Here is a 19078-nt window from a genome sequence, read left to right as displayed (position 1 = left end):
AATAGTTTTTCCCAGTCCATCTAGATACACTACTCAAAAAACCACGTCATATATATGTGAAGGCGTCACGTTAAACGAACAAATAGACTCAACCGCTATTTATTTCATTATTTCACGACGCGTAAAACTCGAGTGGGCGAGGGGCGATAATTATATATAAAGACATTTGAACAGTCCATTTAATTTAGATTAAAAATTAAGACTTAAGAAACATTGATCCTATCATCCCCTGGGTTTAGGGTTTTAAAAAATTAGACGAGTGTCCTCAAAGCTCGCAGCTGGAATGATGAGCACACTGCGGCTGGGTTGTAACAGTGAAACACGTGACTTGCTGCATGACCTCTTACCTCTGCCCTCCGACCTAGTTTCTCAGTGTAATCCAACACAAGCGTGCAACTTACTACAGGTTGTTGCGGGCAGAGAATGCGGGTCTGTGGAGAAGCTCGCTCAAATGCGTGGGAAAAAGAAGCTGGATTTCCATCATGAGGTGTAGTTTGAAACGGTCGGCTCAGCTGGCCATGCTGACATTAGTTGTTTTTTCTCTGCATCTTATTTATTGGAGAAATGGTGCTTTTTTAGAAGAAAAGTACAAGTCCCAAAGTTTACGGGAACAACATGGCGACAAAAAGTTGGCCAACTTTCGACAGGGGCCAGTGCAGTCTCCTAAGACGGTCAGAACATCAGATATTGATCAAAGAGTTAACGATTTAAGGGTGAAACGTGAAGTTGAAAAAATCGCACTACCACACAGGAAAAACTTACAATACATTCCTGTCGATAACCGCAGCCCGCAACTTCAAGAAGAAACGCATCACAGAAAAACCAATTTGTCGAAGTTCTCCAAACGAGTTTATAAGTCGAGAGCAACGACACTCAGCATGAATTCTGTATTTAGAAAAACTGATTTGACTGATGTTTTCTTCAGTGTTAAAACGACTGGAGCATTTCATTCCAGTAGATTGTCTCTATTGCTCAACACTTGGGTTATGTTTGTTAAGGATCAAGTAAGTAAATTTTTTGTTTCATTCTCATTACCTGACTGTAACGGGTGTTAATTAGTATCAGTAACTTGCTTTATAGATCTAATCTTTTGTTATTTGATATCTTTGTTTGTTTTGCAGTTGCTATTAAAATTGATTTCTGTTTGTATTTAGAGGAATCTGAGCTTTGCAAATATCAGATTCTGTCAAGATTTACAACACTAGATGCTATATGTATAAACAATTTCATGGATGCCTATGTTTTAAGTTATGTGTAATCAATGTTATTGAAGAAATAAGTTTGTGCAAGTGCCCTAAGTTATGACCAGCATGAATAAAAAGAAAATGGACACACTTTCACACTTGAAAAAAATCATAAGGATGTATAGATGTAGTGGGTTGAGATATAGCTAATAATTAGATATAGTTATATTTGTGGGTAAGCCTTTCTATTTGGCTTGAAAGCTAGTTAAGAGCAGCAGTATCTAATTTTTGGTTTTCTACATAACCACAAAAAAAAAAAAAAAAAAAAAAAGATAAGAAAATAGGTTTAAAAACATGGTATTCCTTTCCAAACAACCACTGAAATAGTTACATTTTGTTTTCATTGGCTCATCAAGCTAAGTCACCAACAGTGCTACTAAGGGAAAAAAGTATTGGTATCAGGTATAGTTAAGGTGGGCATGCTACAATATGTAGTTTCTTGGGAAACACCCACCTTGAAATGATCTTAAGATGAAGTGAGGAAAACTGTGGCTGATAAGTACTTAAAGGGCCAAGCTGCACCTGTCTTTGTTACACAACTGATGTGTAACTGAAAGGCGATTTAAGATGGCATAACTTTGGCATGTATGGATTTCACACGAATATGCTCCTGTTGAGTAGTTTATGGTGAAGAAAGATTAAAGGAAGTACCCAATACTGAAAAATCTGAAAACGGTTTGAAAAATATGACCCGCCGGAATTATGACTAATCTGATAAGAGAAAACACTTTGGATGGTACAAGTGTGACCATTTGTCCACATTGGACTGATCAAAAGCATCAAAAACATTTCTCAAGTCCCCTCTTGAAAGGAAGAGAGGCTTGTAGCTTCATGCTTGTTTAAATATAACAGTTTAAGCTCTTAGATGTTGGCAAAGGGGAATGAAAGACTAGTTTTGACTCAAACTGTAATCATCAGGCATTTTGTATGATACTTTTGATGTTAAAGTAGGATTTTAAAGTTTTTTACACGAAGTGCAACCTTTGCAACTTCCAGATCAACAATCTGATTCATGTCTAATAAATCCACAGCCTCTATTTGATATGAGGGAGTACTGTTGATAAACTTATCTAAAGAAAAAATCTTAACCAGTTCCAGCTGGATAATCAGAAATATCAGGCAGTATGAGCTTCAGGTTTTGGTGCAAGAGTTGGTTTACACATCTGTTTTAAACTTTTTTTTCAGTAATGCCTGAGAAGTAAAACTGTTGCTGGTACAAAGATGTTTTTACAGACAGAAGTTCAGACCCTCCTGTAAAGACTTCTTCCCCCTTTCCCCACTTTAAACCAGAAGTTATTTTGAGAAAATGATCCAGTTTTAGTTTTATCTTAAAACAAACAGCGACAAGATAAATAGCTGGTATCAAAGTTTCACTGAGAAATATTTGGGTGCAAATACCTCAACTTGTTTGTACAGTTGATCAGTGTTATATGAGAAAACTATGTGCAGCATATTGAGAAGTTTGCAGGTATTTGCTGCAGCTTGTTTGAACCAGTTGTATGTTATTTGGACAGCTTGTACAGATATTTTCTTCAAAATTATGGGAAACCTGTCACCAAATAAACTTTCCAATAATTGTGCTGATACTTTGCAGGGTGACTTTTGTGAGTTCACCTGTCAGAGAAATATACTGTATGCTACCTTAAATCCCTGATTAATTGCTTGGTCAGGTAACATACAATGATTGGCCTGACTGAGATTGGTTTATATTGCTTCACCAGTAGTTGTTAATGTTGAAAAGGGATCATAGACCAAATGCGACAGAAATAAGAATAACACAGTGCTATATCCATAGTATGCAAGTGAGCAGCTGTCTAACTGTCCAGCACAAAAGCTTTTCATTTGCTTCTGTTGGTTTTATGCACCCAACTTGCAGGGTACACAATAGAGAAAAGTAAATAAAAACCACTTAGGGTACATTTTTTGATAAAAATATGCTATTATTTATTTTACAGACCTACTTTTTCACAGATAAAGAAGATCCTGACCTGAACCGGAAATTAAGTGAGTAATCCACTGCCTTTTTTGTGGCTTTTATTGCTCTTTATGGGAAGTATTTGTATTTTAGTCAACATAGGGAGGCTTGGCATACCACAGCCATACAACACTTAGGGGTGCTTGGAAAAACATAAATATACTTGGAGCTACATGAGACGCATTGCAATAAGCTGTGGGGATATTTTGCTAACTTATGGCTGTTATTTATAAAGCCTGAGCAAATTCATTGGCTAAATTAGATCACTACTTCACCTAAGATCTAGTAAAATAACACCTTATGTCTTAATTTTTTTAATGTTTTAAATTAACTTTTGGTTTTAATGAAATTTGGTCTGTCATTTATGCTGCAATCCCTTATTCCCTGATAAGTGTAGCCTAGCCATAGAAACAACATATTGGGACAACAATGGCTGGAACAGACCCACTAACAATACAAAGACATGCCTGTGCAGGCCTCCATCGTATGATGGCCCTATTTAAATAACTTATTAGAATGGCTTTTTGCCTACAGATTGGTCTAGTCACATCATATTTGAACTGAACCTGGTACAGTGTAATTCCATGAAATTAGGAGCAGTTGGCATGCTTGATAAGGGTGCAAACAGTTGTATGCGACATCTCCCTCCTGCCCTCCATTTGACATTAAGACAATAATGCTCTCATTTGCATGTCTGGGGCTCTAAGATTTTACTGAGGTCAACCTCAGTTTAATTTAATCAGCCGTGGATTTGAATTACCCTTGGTTATTGGAAATGTTAAACAAAAGTCCTCTGGGGGGATTCATTTAGCAATATCATCAATTTCCAGTCTGGCTTGAAAATGAAGTAGAATTCAATTATTCAGATGGTCTGTCTGTTATTTTGACCTGATAATTGGAGGAAAATAGATTGATGTTATTGACTTTTCCTGGTTAGTTCACTGTAATTTAGGGCACTGTCTCTTCAACAATTATGGGCTCTTTTCTGATCATTTCACTGGAATTAGAGTGCTGCTTTTGTAAATATAAAATATTTTCATTGACTTTTTCTAGGTTATTTTTTTCTTTATTATTTCATGTGCTGTTTTGTAATCAAGAAAGAATGTTATTGACTCTTCCCAGTTAGCCTACTGAGGTCTAGTGAAAAGAATGTAGAAATTTGCTATCTTTATTACAAGAAATCCAATCATATTAATCCCCTCAAATTGCCCTTCTTAAATGAGACAGTTGGAATGCCAGTTCACTCACAATTTATCCATTTTCCCATTGCTAAGAAAGGCCTTCTTTATATATTAGAACTTAATTAATGTGGTACTCAGTTGCAGTGACCATTCCTCTTAGTTCATGTCCCAGCGTGAATAGCAATATAATGAGCACGTTTAAGTGGATGGCAAGGGCACGCTTTTCCCACGATTTTCAACTAGAAATTATTGTCACAGACATGGGCCAGAAAATGAAGGCTCGGGCCCTATTTGTTTTGTCTTGCCATACACATGCTCAGCCCTGAGGTTTTTGTGTCATTATGGACTAGGTAATTGCTTATGATGGTCTTTTCAACCCCCAAGCAATCAGATGCTATAGGTTACTGTTATGGAAATTATCTCCCACATATTATGCCCTTGTTATTAGCAGTGACAGCTTTTATTCTTGGCCTACACCACAAGAAAAAAAAATAGAATGGAAGTGTGTCACTGTTAATTATCTACATCAACCTGAATTACATTGATGCTTTCGATAGCTCATGTAGTTTGTTTCTCACCCGATGAGGAACTTTCTCATGAAGTACCCATGGGAGATTCTGTTTTTTCTATGGGAAATACCGAAGTTGAGTGGGAATGGGTTGAAAACCCTTAGTTCCAAACAAAGCGATTTGAGTTAATAGGGTAGTTTGGGTTTTGAACACTTGAGACCCCCATTTTGTAAAATGAAAAGATTGTAATTTTATCTCCCTGTAGCTCATGACAAAGGGAGGAATTTTGGATGATTGTTAAAGTTTCTCTGATCTTAACAATAGCTATGGTATGCAAGAATTGAAAAGTAGAGATTGACAATATTAAAAAAGAAATTCAGTTCTTTTAATTAAGAATTTTTTATGTACAGACACAGATGTGTCTGTACATATAGCCATCATCTGCGTCTGTCGTCGCCGTCGCCGTCGCCGTGCACTTTTACCGATAACACGATAAGTGGAAAACCATTTTACCTTTTGACTTGAAACTTGCAGAACTGATGAATATTTATAATACGCAGGTTAAGTTCGAAAATCAGCATGATCGGGTCACTTTTAGGGAATTTATGCAGTTTTTTCACTTTTTTCAGCATATATGCAGCACCAATAACACGATAAGTGGAAAACCATTTTACCTTTTGACTTGAAACTTACAGAACTGATGAATATTCATAATACGCAGGTCAAGTTCGAAAATCAGCATGATCGGGTCACTTTTAGGGAATTTATGCTGTTTTTTCACTTTTTTCAGCATATATGCAGCACCAATAACACGATAAGTGGAAAACCATTTTACCTTTTGACTTGAAACTTACAGAACTGATGAATATTCATAATACGCAGGTCAAGTTCGAAAATCAGCATGATCGGGTCACTTTTAGGGAATTTATGCAGTTTTTTCACTTTTTTCAATATAAATGCAACACTGATAACACAATATAAGAAAAACGGATTGGCCAATTGTAATTATACTCACAGGAGTGGTCAATCTTACTAAAACGCAGGTTGAGTTCGAAAATCAGCATAATCTGGCCATTATTTTAGAAGTTATACTGTTTTTTTCACATTTCCTCAGATTCAATTCTTAAGCATGTTAACAGTCTCATTATTTAACTAATAAGATGCCTAAAAGTGTTTGTTTGATATTTCCTGCATCTTTACAACATTGTTAGTTGATTATGTAAAAAACATGGTAAACTTGTTATCGTGTATTGTGTAATAAAGTGTCAAAAATGGAAATAAACTCATATCATTGCAGTTTGTCAGATTCAATCATTCACTATGTTCAGAATCTCAGAATGGAAGAAATTGGACATTTAACACTGCTCTGTTGATATTTTTCACATCTCATCAATTTTCTTAGTTGATCATATAAAAAATGGCAGTATCCTATTAATTTTGTTTTATGTTAAAAAAGTGTTAAAAATGGAAATAAACCCATTTCAGAACAGTGCAGTCTTGTTTACATTTTGGCATTTTTTAGGTGTGACTTTGAAGTTCCATCGGCCTAAAAACCTTTGTTAGTCACGTTTTCTGTTTGTCCATGATACTAATATTTTATTATTAAAAATTGATGGTCATTATGCTGTTAAACATTATGTAATATTGCATCAAAATTTGAAAAAAACCTATTTTGGGCACTGCTCCCATGATGACCATTTAAGAAAAACCATGTCACTTATTGTTCTCAAACAGTACAGTTAATATGTACAGATGTATTTGTACATATTGCCATCACCTGCGTCTGTCATCGCCGTCGTTGCCATCACTGTCGCTGTCGCTGGGGCTGTGCACTTTCATTGTAAACACGATAAGTGGAAGAAAGTTTTACTTTTTGGCTGTATATTTACAGAGCTGATGAATATTCATAAAATGCAGGTCAAGTTCGAAAATCGGCAGGATCGGGCCACTATTTTAGTAGTTATGCTTTTTTTTTCACTTTTCAGCATATATGCAACACTGTAAACACAATATAAGAAAAACAGATGGGCCAATTGTCATTAAACTTACAGGAGTGGTCATTCCTGCTAAAACGCAGGTTGAGTTCAAAAATCAGCATAATCAGGCCATTATTTTAAAAAAATGCAGTTTTTTCACATTTCCTCAGATTCAATTCTTAGGCATGTAAACAGTTTCATTATTGAACTAATAAGATACGTAAAAGTGTTTGTTTGGCATTTTCTGCATCTTTACAACATTATTAGTTGATTATGTAAAAATGATGGTAAACTTGTTATCGTGTATTGTGTAATAAAGTTTCAAAAATGGAAATAAACCCATATCATTGCAGTTTGTCAGATTCAATCATTCACTATGTTCAGAATGTCAGAATGGAAGAAATTGGACATTTAACACTGCTCTGTTGATATTTTTCCCATCTCATCAATTTTCTTAGTTGATCATATAAAAACGGCAGAAAACTGTTAATTTTGTTTTATGTTAAAAATTGTTAAAAATGGAAAAAAAAAATTCAGAACAGTGCTGTCTCGTTTACGTTTTGGCATTTTCAAGATGTGACTTTGAAGTTCCATGGTCCTGAAGACCTTTGCTATTCACATTTTCTGAATATCCATAATACTAATATTTTATTATTAAAATTGATGGTCATTATGCTGTTAAACATTATGTAATATTGCATCAAAATTTGAAAAAAAAAAACTATTTTGGGCACTGCTCCCACGATGACCATTTAAGAACAACCATGTCATTTACTGTTCTCAAACTTACAGGAAAGAAACATGGGACTAAAATACAGCTTCAGTAGGAAATACAGTCTGTTTGGTAATTCTTACTACCAGTTAAACAGTTTTTTTGTGAAAATTTAATTTTTCACATATTGGCATTTTCAAGGTGTGACTTTGAAGTTCCACGGGCTTGAAGACCCATGCTAGTCACATTATCTGAAAATTCATGATACTTATATTTTATTATTAAAAATTGACGGTCATTATGCTGTTAACCATTATGTAATATGGCATCAGAATAGAAGAAAACACAATTTTGGGTGCTGCTGCCATGATGACCATTATGGGAAAACCATGTTACTTATGATTGTCAAACTTTCAAAAAAGAAATACAGGACTAAAATGCAGAGTTGGAAAAGCAGTCTAATTGACTAAACTTGTCACATATTTTAATTACATTGGTATTACCTGTTGAGGATAATTAAAATTTGATGTTGAATTTGCAGTTTAACATAATGTATTTTTGCATCAGAATTGACAGTAGCCTATTTGGTGCATAGTTATTTCCTGTTTTTTGTCTGTACATTTGACAGCTTTGCTGCCTTGTTTATTATTGACTTTCAGTGTGTATCCTGCTTTAAATCTTGGGGGTTTTAAACCCAAACGCTATGAAAATTCTACATTTATTAGACATATGAATACCTGTTAGTTGTTATCAATAACAGTGTCTAGAATACACTGAAATATTAATTTCATTGCAGGTAAGGTCTTGGGAAATTTTGATGTAGATTATCCATCACCCACCTATTATAATCATATTGCAGAAACTAGTATTTTCTGATTAGAATGCTGAATGTTTAGTGAAGACTTTTTTTGTGTCGTTGAAATCAAGATTTCCATCTCAGGGTGGTATGCATTACTGTTCAGCTTATTTTTTTTTTATTGCCAAGAGCAGTATTCATATATGCATTCATGTTATTTGGGTCAAATTTTTGCTCTAAGATTCAAGCAAAATACATTGTTCTACATTGTATTAATTTCAAAGGGAGGAGTTTAAATTCAGTACATTACATTGAGTTTTTATAGTTTATCATTGCATGTTAAACATACAGGATTAGGAAGCATTGATAATCAGTACTATTTTGTAAAATATAAATAAAAATTTCTACAACTAGCAGTCCAAAGGGCACATTGGCATGGGAAAGAATAAGCCTTTTTGGTCATTGATTAAGTCTCTCAAAACAGTTGAAGGAGAAAAGTTTCAATAACATTTGTATGTTTGGGAGTGCTTTATGGCACCCTATTTTAACTAACAGATGTCTAATCCCAAAACACTCACTTTGTATATTTTACATTGATTTTCTATAACCATTTGCTCAGGAAATATGTAAGGGTGTTTGACACAAAAAGAATAAATGAAACTCTGAAGCAATGTATGAAATAACACAGAAGCCTCTGAGATAAAATTCATATGATGAACAGTCTTTTGCATAAATTTTGGTAATAAAATTGAACAGGCTTGGACAGGATATCACATATGTTTCTTTAAATTAGTCTTCAAAACATGTAAGGAGAACATTTTCACTTAAATAAGAACAGAATATTTTGGAAGACTGGGACATGAATCAACATTTTTCCACATGTTTATCTATCATATTTTTCCAAAACATGTGGTAGAATTCCACAGTGTTTGGATGCACAGTGGGGATATCCAGGTGCAGCGCCTCAAACACAAGAGATTAGCTTGGTTTGACGCCCCATACTGCTGGGTCCTGGTCTCTTGTACAGACTAAAAACAGAAGAACTTCCTTCACCAACATTATTTAATTAGCTTATGCTTCTGTACACCAACATTTTCTGCTGAATTTGCCTTTCTAGCAAATAGTTACAAAGTTTTGGTTTTAAAAAAGAAAAAAACTATGGTAATTAATCAAGTTAACAACAGTGAGCCAGTGTACATGGTAACTGACTCCCTGTAAGCATCGCTGTGACTGGTGTCTAGGAAGATTTGAGAGAATGATATTTTGTTGCGCCTGCCAGCTAGGGAAGATCAAGAAAATGATAATGTTTTAATGACATCCTTGTGTGCTGCATAAGCTGTGAAAATGGGTAGTTGTGGTTAGTTTCAGTGCCAGATATTTTTTCAGGGATCATCAACCATGAGTGTTATCTGGTTCATGGGTCATGTTGATATTTTAACCACCATGTAAACGGGTACTTTAAAAAGCCACTATGATTATTTACATTTTGCTGTATATCTTTAAAAAGGAGGGCAGTCTGTTTACAATTTTCAAGTTTCAAATTAAATTGTATACCTTGAGCTCACTGTAAACTTATTCATAACCAAGTTGTTGCTACTGCAATTAATTCTTTGCTCGTTTATTGCTAACAGCACAGGAACTGGTAGTCACTTCTGTCTAGGGGCACTCAATCATGAAGCTTCAGAGAATATTGTAATTACCTACTTTGTTGTATAATAATTTAAGGTGGGATAGATTAAGTCATGGTTAGTAAGTTAAGTTTTTATATTTGGCCCTTCAGCATCTTCCCCACTTTTTTATATGGGTTGTATAAGCTTGCCTGTCCTTCAAGGTCTTCTGGCTGCACCCTTTTTCAGCTCCACCTACCAAATGTGCATGTCAGTATGTCATAGCCCGTGTTTTGAAGCATACATTTTAAAGTCCATTTGATAGTTGGCAATGACAAGTAGAAGTACTTGTTTTAGTCTATGACTCATCTATGTCCTATGAATATGGTTTTCTATTGCATTAACATTTATATGTGTTTTTATATTTTTCAGATGGCCATCTCATCAATACACAATGTCAGTCCGGTCATACCAGGTACTTTTAATGTATTTCATTAACTTTTTTTGTCAGGCTTTATTGCAATTGGAAAAATGAGAGATTTTTAAATGATAGTGCCTGCTTTAAAAATAAGGTGGTATGGCTGCTTATATAAATCCATTTTTGGATGCTATCTAGAATGCATTATCAATACTATGATAATGGATGCTTTGTAATTTAAACTTGTATTGGTCTGTGAAAAAGAAAATCACAAGTTTATATGTCCAGAAATAAAAATAAGCGCTTTTTCTATAGCCATGATGAAAGTGTTTGGTTTGCATGTATGCATCAGATGAAGCAGTATTTTATTTTGTTATAATTGCTGCATCCCCTTTAAGCTATCTGCAATTACGTCTTGACTTTTACTAGATGTTATTATGGAAAACTAATTATTGCTTGAGGTGGGAACATAACCCCTCGATTTTGTCATAAAACTGTCTTCATTTGAGGATGGTACAAGTGGGGTAAAACAACTTCTGCTCTTAAATTCAAACTGAGTGTATTGTAAATGAAGTGGAATGTTTGATGAGCAACCATACCAGCATATAAATTGATAATTAAAATGTTTTCTATTCAAACACCAGCATGGACATGTCATGCACATTAAAATATGCAGGCAATTGGTTCATTTCCATTATGATGTTGTATACAAGTTTCCTGCAAGAGAATCATTTCATATCTTCAAAACAGATCTATGTCAAAGCCAGCTTTTGCTAACGCAGCAGCCATAACTGATTCCTAAAACCTGACGGATGTCACAGAACAAATATTCAGGTGTTACCACTGCCTACAGTAGCTACAACAAAATGCATGCTAGTAACAAAGATGTGGCTTCCTCTTTCTGTTGTGTTGTGATTTTGAATTATCAGTATGCCCATGTATTGTGCACTTGTATGACATTTTCATTTTGATTGTTATGTGGACATGACATTTACTGGATGGTACTCCAAATGAAATAGCATAAGGTTATATGGGACTAGAAAACATGCAAGAGTATGTTTGAGGTGGGGTTAACTTTTCAGCAACATGGATAAAACTCTATGCACTGGGAATGTCTTCTTGGAAAGCAATACCAAAGTGACACCCAAAATATTTGTTGTGCAGAATATTGTTATTCAAAAGACTTAAGAGAAAAAAATCAAAAAATTTCTTGTGGATAAATACTGCCAAGTTTTATTTGTTGCTGCACTCGCTAGTCTGCCATTATTTTTGGCTCATCTTTCCTATATCCCACAAAATCTAGCTTGCATTTGTAGTTATCTTGATCAGATAATTCCAGTTGCCTTAAATTCTTTTTTTTATATTGAGTTAATACATGCATCTTTATGATATTCTTCTGTCTGATGAATGCATTCTTATGTAGCCATCATATAAAATATTAACTTTGTAATTCAAAAAGGTACATTTTGGAAGTGATTTATATTGGCTTTTGAAAAAGGAGGAATAAGGATAAAATACCTGCAGCTTTTAGTGGCTTCCTTGGCAGCTAAAGTGCAGTCAGGTGTGCCAGTCACCAGAAAAAATGTCTTTTGTTATGGAACTTCCCCTTGCAGCAGAATCAGAACTTCGACCCCTCATGTATCATGTATGATGGCTTGAAGTGAATAAAAAACATCTGTTTGCAGATCTGCTTTAAGTTGATCTGATAAAATAAAATAAAACACATGAAGGGAAACATTGGGATAATTGAAAACAATGTTAATATAAGCACCAAAACACTAATAATGTGATAGATAGTCTTCTTATGTTGGATAGTTTTCTTATGTTGTTATTGGCCTTCATAAAAGATGAAAAGAATTAAAATCTGATTTTTTTTAACAGTTTAAGTGTTCCTCTTGCTATTAATCTGTAATACAAAAGTCAAAACTGCCACCCTTTCTTAATTAAATATGTCATAAGATCAAGAACATTTATCCTTGCTGTAGAAATGTCTGTTTTGTTTACTAGCTATTTATTTTTGCTGGGTATTATAATATACCATTTAGAGAAAAGCAAATTTTGAATTAAGTTTTCTCTCATTTCAGGTCAGCCCTTTGTTGTAAAATGGCTGTAGAGTATGATGTTTTTATGGAGTCCCAAAAAAGGTAAATTTCAGAATAATTGTTTCACTTGTGTTCCATCTTTAGCCCTTTTGACATGTTACCTGTATTGAAACACTTTGAAATATTAACAACTAAGACTTAATTTTCTGACTATTATGTAAGACTATCGCCTAAAAGACCACCCCTCCATGCTGGACACAGTCATTAAACTTGGTTATTTTTATATTGGTTCAAACGTGGATGTGAAGTTGTGAAAGGGAGCAAAAACCCATGCAGTGTAATTACATGTTAGAATCAGTCTTAAGTGTTTTGATACAGACAAGTATAACACAGGATGTAAAAAAGGTCTTTACCATCCTAAAATTAGAAGATTTTTATGTGTCAATTATTTTCACTGGCAGCTATCTTGTTTTTTTTCTCGGTTGGGGTAAAGAGCTGAGATTGGTTTTATCAAGATAGTCACTGCATGGGGTAGTGCAGTCAAGTGACTCTTTTGTTTCATCACTCATTCTGCACAATGTTATTACCTGAGTTCAGACTGGATAACTGCATCAAATGTAGTGTATAATCTTTCATTGGAAGTAACAAGGTTTAGAATCCACCTTATCATGAGTTTCTTTAAATTAAATATATAAGGTATACATAAAGTATTTCAGAGTTTACTGTCACTTGTATATTAAGAATATTTCAGAATATGGTGAAGGACTTTTAATAAACTCCATTAAATGAATTAACAATTTACTCAAATGCACATTTGATATTAATACACTAGCCCCATACCTTGATTAAATTTGGTGATTGATTAACAGCCACTCTGAAGTACTGCTAAAGTAAAATCTAATTACACAAATCCCAAGTCATTTATACTTGGCAGCTGAAAGATTAATATGAAATTTGCGTTTTGGTGACACTTTCTTTGCAACTTGTGATAAATAAGTGATTATCTGTCCAGGCCAATTATTGTTTCAATTGTTCACCTGTATTTAGCACCTACTGTTGGCCCAAGCCTCTTAATTATGTAACACTAGGTCACCAAGTGTATTAGATGGATAAAGAAATATTTTAATTGAAAATTGTTTTTGTAACATTTTATCCTTAGAAGACATTTTCTAAAAAATTATTTGAAAAAGTAAATTTGCTATAAATGTACTGTTATGGATGGAATATGAATAATTTTTTAATCTCTTTGTTGACAAAATTGCCAGTAACACAAAATTTTCAGTTTCATTAAAAAACTTCCCTGTATTGTAAATTTAAATGAAATTGATAGGAGTTTAGATTGTTAAATAGTCATAATTAGTTTTTAATTTTATTATTATCATTTTTGAAAATGTTTTTCTTGTCGACTCTTAGGTGGTTTTGTCACGTTGATGATGACACTTATGTTAATGTTCCCAAGTTGCTGGAAATGTTGCAGAATTATAACCACACAGATGATTGGTATATTGGCAAGCCTAGCATGGGGCACCCACTGGAAATTGAAGAGAAAGATCATATAGGGGTAAGCTTTTAAAGTAACACCTAAATGACCAGCATAACAGATATATGATATTTCCATTTGAGACTACATTTTCACATATGGGTTTTTGAAATCCTCCCCACCTCCCATAATAGCATTATCTTGCATGTTATTTTAAGACTGTTTACAATTGTAATAAAACTGATTTTAAATTTGAATGTGACTTTTAGGTGCAATTTAAAAAACGATGTGAGTCATTAGATCTTTAAGTGTTGAATGTGAGAAACTTCCTAGTTATAAACTACGCAGAAATTGAAAAGTCTCCCAAAAGGAAATGAATACTTAAAAAGCTTCTCTGAAGCTCACATGACCTAATGTTGGTGAAAGTTCCTTCATCTGCTATTAAAAATAATAGCAACCTTTCATGATTCAGTAGCATTTTAACAAGTGTAAATATTTATTTTAGCATAAAATAGCCTTCTGGTTTGCTACTGGTGGCGCTGGGTTCTGCATCAGTAGGGGTCTTGCACTTAAGATGATGCCACATGCAGGGTAAGATAAAGTAGACCTACCTGGGCTAACTTAACTCATCCTGAATAACCTAAATGTTAACTAGATATAACTCCAAAATTAATTTTCAAACTTTATATTAGCTTTCTCTTTGTTATCATTGATTCACTTTACACCAGAATTAATTATCTATGTTTCTTGCTGGAGTTGTGGTGGTATTTAACATATATTGTGGATGGTGACTTGCTAAAAATGCTGAAGTTTTATAGGTGAATGTCTGTAGTTTTATCTTTTTATGTAAAACATTTTTTAGAAAATATCATGTATGCTCTCCATAATTTTAGTGGTGGCAGACTGAACAGAGCTTGTGAAAAGATCCGTCTTCCTGATGACTGCACAGTTGGGTATATTATAGGTAAGTGTGAAAATTTAAATATGGTTGGCCTGAAATCCCTAAGCCCACAAATTTTGGTGATTAGTCAGAGATTTGTCACAATATGTAAGTTATAAAGGTGAGAGTTTTTCTTCCTTTTAAAAATTCATCTTTGTAACCCAAGCAAAAACTTAAATGGTGTTAACTGTTCAGTATATCTTTGAGCTGAAACCATTTCTAATGCACATTTTATCTATTGCTTGTATGAATTGAGCAAGTACACTTTTCTAATGAAATTGCGTTCCCAACTGGTGTAGAAAAGTTTCACACCTAACACAATGGCAGTGCAACTTACTTAATCTATGAGCGAAAACCATTTCCAATGCACATTGTAGCACTTGAATGAATTCAGCTACTTCTTTTTGGTAATGAAATTGCGTTCCCAGCTGGTGTAGAAAAGTTGCACCTCTAACACAATGGTAGTGTCATTAAAGAAAATGTTCTACACAGTTTGAACAATCTTCAAATGATATTTTCTTCATAGGTCATATCTTAAAGACCAAGCTGACTGTGATCCAGGCATTCCATTCCCATTTAGAAGGACTACAGCTTTTGAACCCACTGGATTTTCGTAACCAGGTAACAATATTGCAGATAAATAAATAAATAAATTTCTGTTTAAGCATGTGTCATTTTCATTGTTCTAGTGAAATATAGATTATATCATCCTCCGGTATATTAAGTGTTGTTGATGTATCATATATCATATATGAAAAATCAACCACAACTAGAGAAAGTAAATAGAATCATGTCTTAATAGCTCTCTCAAAAGTTATTTTCTTTCTGGGCACTTTTCCTTTGTTACAATTTTAGTTACAAACGTGATTTCACAATATGAACTGTAATATTTATGCTAAGCCTGTGAAGAATTTGCTGATATTTTATCATATAAGCATGTGTTTTTTATTACAGGTCACCTTTAGTTATTCCACATATGGCAGCAGAATGAATGTGGTGAATGTCAAAGGTTTTGACAAGACAGAGGATCCAACAAGGTAACAAAGACATATATTCATGTACTATCCTCATTCATATAACTTGGCATGTGATTAATTCAGATGAATGCTTTGGCTCAATCTAACATGGCTTTTGTTTTTTACTGAAGGTATATGTAAGCCAAATTAAAGATAATAAGTGGAATTTAAAAAATGTACACACTAATAGGCAAAAGAAAATGTAATATATTTTAATATTTTAAATTATCATAGAAATAGCTGTGTTTTCATTATTGTTTGTGAGCACACACAATAATTGCAATATTTATTTTATGGACAAGTTGACATATGTTATTTATTGCACAGTGTTCTAATTTCATCAATTCTGTTAATATTTCTCCTGGGATTAGACAAAAACAAAATTATACACAGCAGAAGCAGGTTACAATATCTGACTATGATAAGAGGTTAATATATGTCATGCCATACAGATAGATTAAAAGATTACTTCATTAGTTGTCTCTTAGTCTTTCAAAAGAATGTTGAACAAAATTGTTGTAGTTTAAAATTTATGATAAATTTTTTTTTTGTAGGCTGAAGTCTATACACTGTCACCTCTTTCCATATTTGAAGGATTGTGATGCCATTAAAGGAAGAAGGTTGCATGGAAGGTGACATTTAGGATTAGACTTAATAAACACCCAAAATATGATTATGGTGCCATGAAGCTGGATCTTCAAGATATAAAAAGAAGTCCTTTTCCATTTGCCAAACTATTTTGAGTCATTAAAATGACAATGCTTTTTCAGTCTACTTTGTGCTTCTAGAGGTGATGAAAGCTTTTCATAAAAGTGTATTCATTTAGTATGCCGTAGCTGTAGCAGTAAACACTCTTTTGAAAGTGTGTCATTCCAAAACTATGAATATACCAATGTGAATGGGACAGATAGTGAAATCATTCATTTATTTTCAGACTGTTTCTCTGTTCATGACGTCATGTCTGCTTTTCAAAAAACAGTGGTAATAAGAATAATTGCATTTGCAAGTGAATATGCATTTAACATGTTGAGTAAAATGTATGCATTAGCATTTTTTCTGTAGGCCTGTAAGTCTTTTTGTATGACCACTGTAGTCTGTTGTTCAGTAGAGTATGTTATTATTCCACTCTATGGGATATATTTTGAGGACTTATTTTTAGTAATTTTTATTGCATTTATTTAATTATTTACATTTTGTATGTTTAGCATTGCTAAAAGCACATTGACTGGTGTTTAGTCTGATCTTCTTTAAAAGTGTTGGGATTTTATATTCAGATATTGATATTGTATTGTTTATTTTCTGTTCATATACTAAATCATGGCAAAATTATTAATATATATTATTCTCTCATAAAGAAAGATTACTGTAGATTGAATCTGACCTAGTAAAAAGGATTTTGAATAATCAACAAGAGTACATCATCATGTGAAATATATTGATGGATATTTATTTTCATATGTCAGATACTCAGGAAATGTTTCCCAAAACTGAATGTTCACTTTAGTGATGTTAATATATAAGCACGAACATGACTATTTCATTTAGTACTTCCAAGACGGTGCTAATTATTTCATATACAAAAGCACAGAGGGTAGTGAAATGTTATTTCTGTTTTTCCTTAAAATGTGAAGATAATATATAGCTGAACTATTAGGGGAAAAGTAGTGGGTCATGTTGTATTGATCAAATAAGACCTGTCTAGTTTTAAAACATTTTAGAAATTCATTGACCATTTTCTTTTGCCTTGAGAAACCATTTAGGTAAGCATATTTTGATAGCTTGTAGTGAATAATATTTTGAATTGCAATTTGAAGATACCAGTTTTAATTTAAGTGGCTCAGTTATGGCTTTGGCCGAAATTTAAATATGTCCTTGGAATGAAGTGAGGATATTTCTCTTTGCTGGTTGTTTGAAGAACTAACATGAAGCCATACCAGTTTTTGACAAAAAAATCTTTTTTATATGCAACACCACAACACTTACACAAAAGCACACTTTTAACTTACCTATTTTTTGTATTAAATCCAGTCGTATATGGTCTTGCAAAGTATTAGTCTAGTCTTTTTGATACATTAGGTACAGAAATTGCATTTGAATAAGTAGCAAAAGTGTATTTTCAAATGATTAAGATGTTTAAAAAATCAGATTGCTCCAAAGAGTTTGGTTTTCATTGTAAGAATAGCAGCATTCATGTAGCTTAGGAATTGGAATTTATTGTTTGGCATGTTAGAAAGCATTATCAGTAGATTGTTATCATAAAATTATCTGTGATAAATTAGCATAACATGTATAGTATGTATAACTGTTGGATAGCACTGAAGATTAAGGTTCCTTATTTCTTCACTTTTACATTAAGTTAAAATGCAAGAAGCAAATTTCAGATCTGGTAATTAATAAAAAAAAATTGTAAGTCTCCATATGCAAATTTTCACTGGCATAGAACAACATCAAGAGGATAAACACAATGTAAACTGGTGAATTACCACAGCTTTGACTCTGTCTGTATGTTGGGGGAAGGTCGATACTTGATCTAAGTTTACTTTATGATTAGCTGTTTGGAACTATGGTTATCAATGTTTGGACCAATTAAGATGCTGCCTGTGGCAAAGTTGTAAGTTAAAGATGTGCACAATCAATGAAGTTAGAATTTAAGTTTGTTGCTCCACTCTCAAGCTTGGAAATGGTACACTAGTCATTATTAGACAAATTTAATCCTGGAAAGGGGATGTATGATAATAAGGGAAATACATTATACAGTTCCATTAAGACTTTAAAAGTTAAAGAGGTGATATTTTTTAATTAAAATAAATGAAATAAAACATCTTCATTTGTTTGTTTGAATTTTTAACTTGTCAATCTTTTTGCAAATTTCCCAATATCAGTGAAAATGAAATTAACCAACAGCAAATACTTTGCAATATTTTATTTGAGTAATAATACTTGCTGGTTTTAGTTCGATCAAAGGATGTATGTATTTAAAAATAAATGAAAATAACAGTTTCTTGTAAAAACAAAAAAAGAGATAAAAATAACATTGCTCCGGGTGAGGATCGAACTCACAACCTCCGCATGCCTCAACCCTACGACGTAGGGCGGAAGTTACTATTTATAAGTACGGCGCGCTAACCGATTGTGCCACCGGAGCTCGTTGAGACAAGTGCATCTATTGTAAGGATGTGAAC

The 19078-nt window shown here is 33.4% G+C and overlaps 1 protein-coding gene and 1 non-coding gene across 2 annotated transcripts; one reads left to right on the top strand and one right to left on the bottom strand.

Moving 5' to 3' along the window:
• Window positions 1–362: 362 nt before the first annotated feature.
• LOC106168328 (beta-1,3-N-acetylglucosaminyltransferase radical fringe) lies at window positions 363–18719 on the top strand. Its single transcript, XM_087004975.1, has 10 exons — window positions 363–1004; window positions 3200–3248; window positions 10433–10475; window positions 12503–12562; window positions 13874–14021; window positions 14446–14531; window positions 14834–14904; window positions 15407–15501; window positions 15835–15917; window positions 16451–18719. The coding sequence occupies exons 1-10, from the start codon at window positions 483–485 to the stop codon at window positions 16530–16532; spliced, it is 1239 nt and encodes a 412-aa protein (XP_086861101.1). The 5' UTR covers window positions 363–482; the 3' UTR covers window positions 16533–18719.
• Window positions 18720–18931: 212 nt separating this feature from the next.
• Window positions 18932–19041, bottom strand: Trnai-uau (transfer RNA isoleucine (anticodon UAU)). The gene is made up of 2 exons: window positions 19004–19041; window positions 18932–18967 (listed from the first exon to the last, which is right to left on the bottom strand). It is a non-coding gene; the product is annotated as a tRNA-Ile (tRNA).
• Between the last annotated feature and the right edge of the window lie 37 nt (window positions 19042–19078).

The sequence above is a fragment of the Lingula anatina genome, chromosome 2 (genome assembly GCF_051362555.1).
Source record: "Lingula anatina isolate TDL-2025a chromosome 2, LinAna3.0, whole genome shotgun sequence".
NCBI classification, from domain to species: Eukaryota; Metazoa; Brachiopoda; class Lingulata; order Lingulida; family Lingulidae; genus Lingula; species Lingula anatina.
The sequence above is the reverse complement of the archived record's forward strand: the minus strand, read 5'-3'. Positions and strand labels throughout refer to the sequence as shown.

What these genes read in the sequence shown, in the direction of transcription:
- LOC106168328 (XM_087004975.1), top strand. Translation starts at nt 483, where the DNA reads ATGAGGTGTAGTTTGAAACGGTCGGCTCAGCTGGCCATGCTGACATTA. An exon ending in CACTGGATTTTCGTAACCAG is followed by an intron (nt 15,502 to 15,834) that starts GTAACAATATTG and finishes TTTTTATTACAG; the next exon opens with GTCACCTTTAGTTATTCCAC. An exon ending in AAGACAGAGGATCCAACAAG is followed by an intron (nt 15,918 to 16,450) that starts GTAACAAAGACA and finishes TTTTTTTTGTAG; the next exon opens with GCTGAAGTCTATACACTGTC.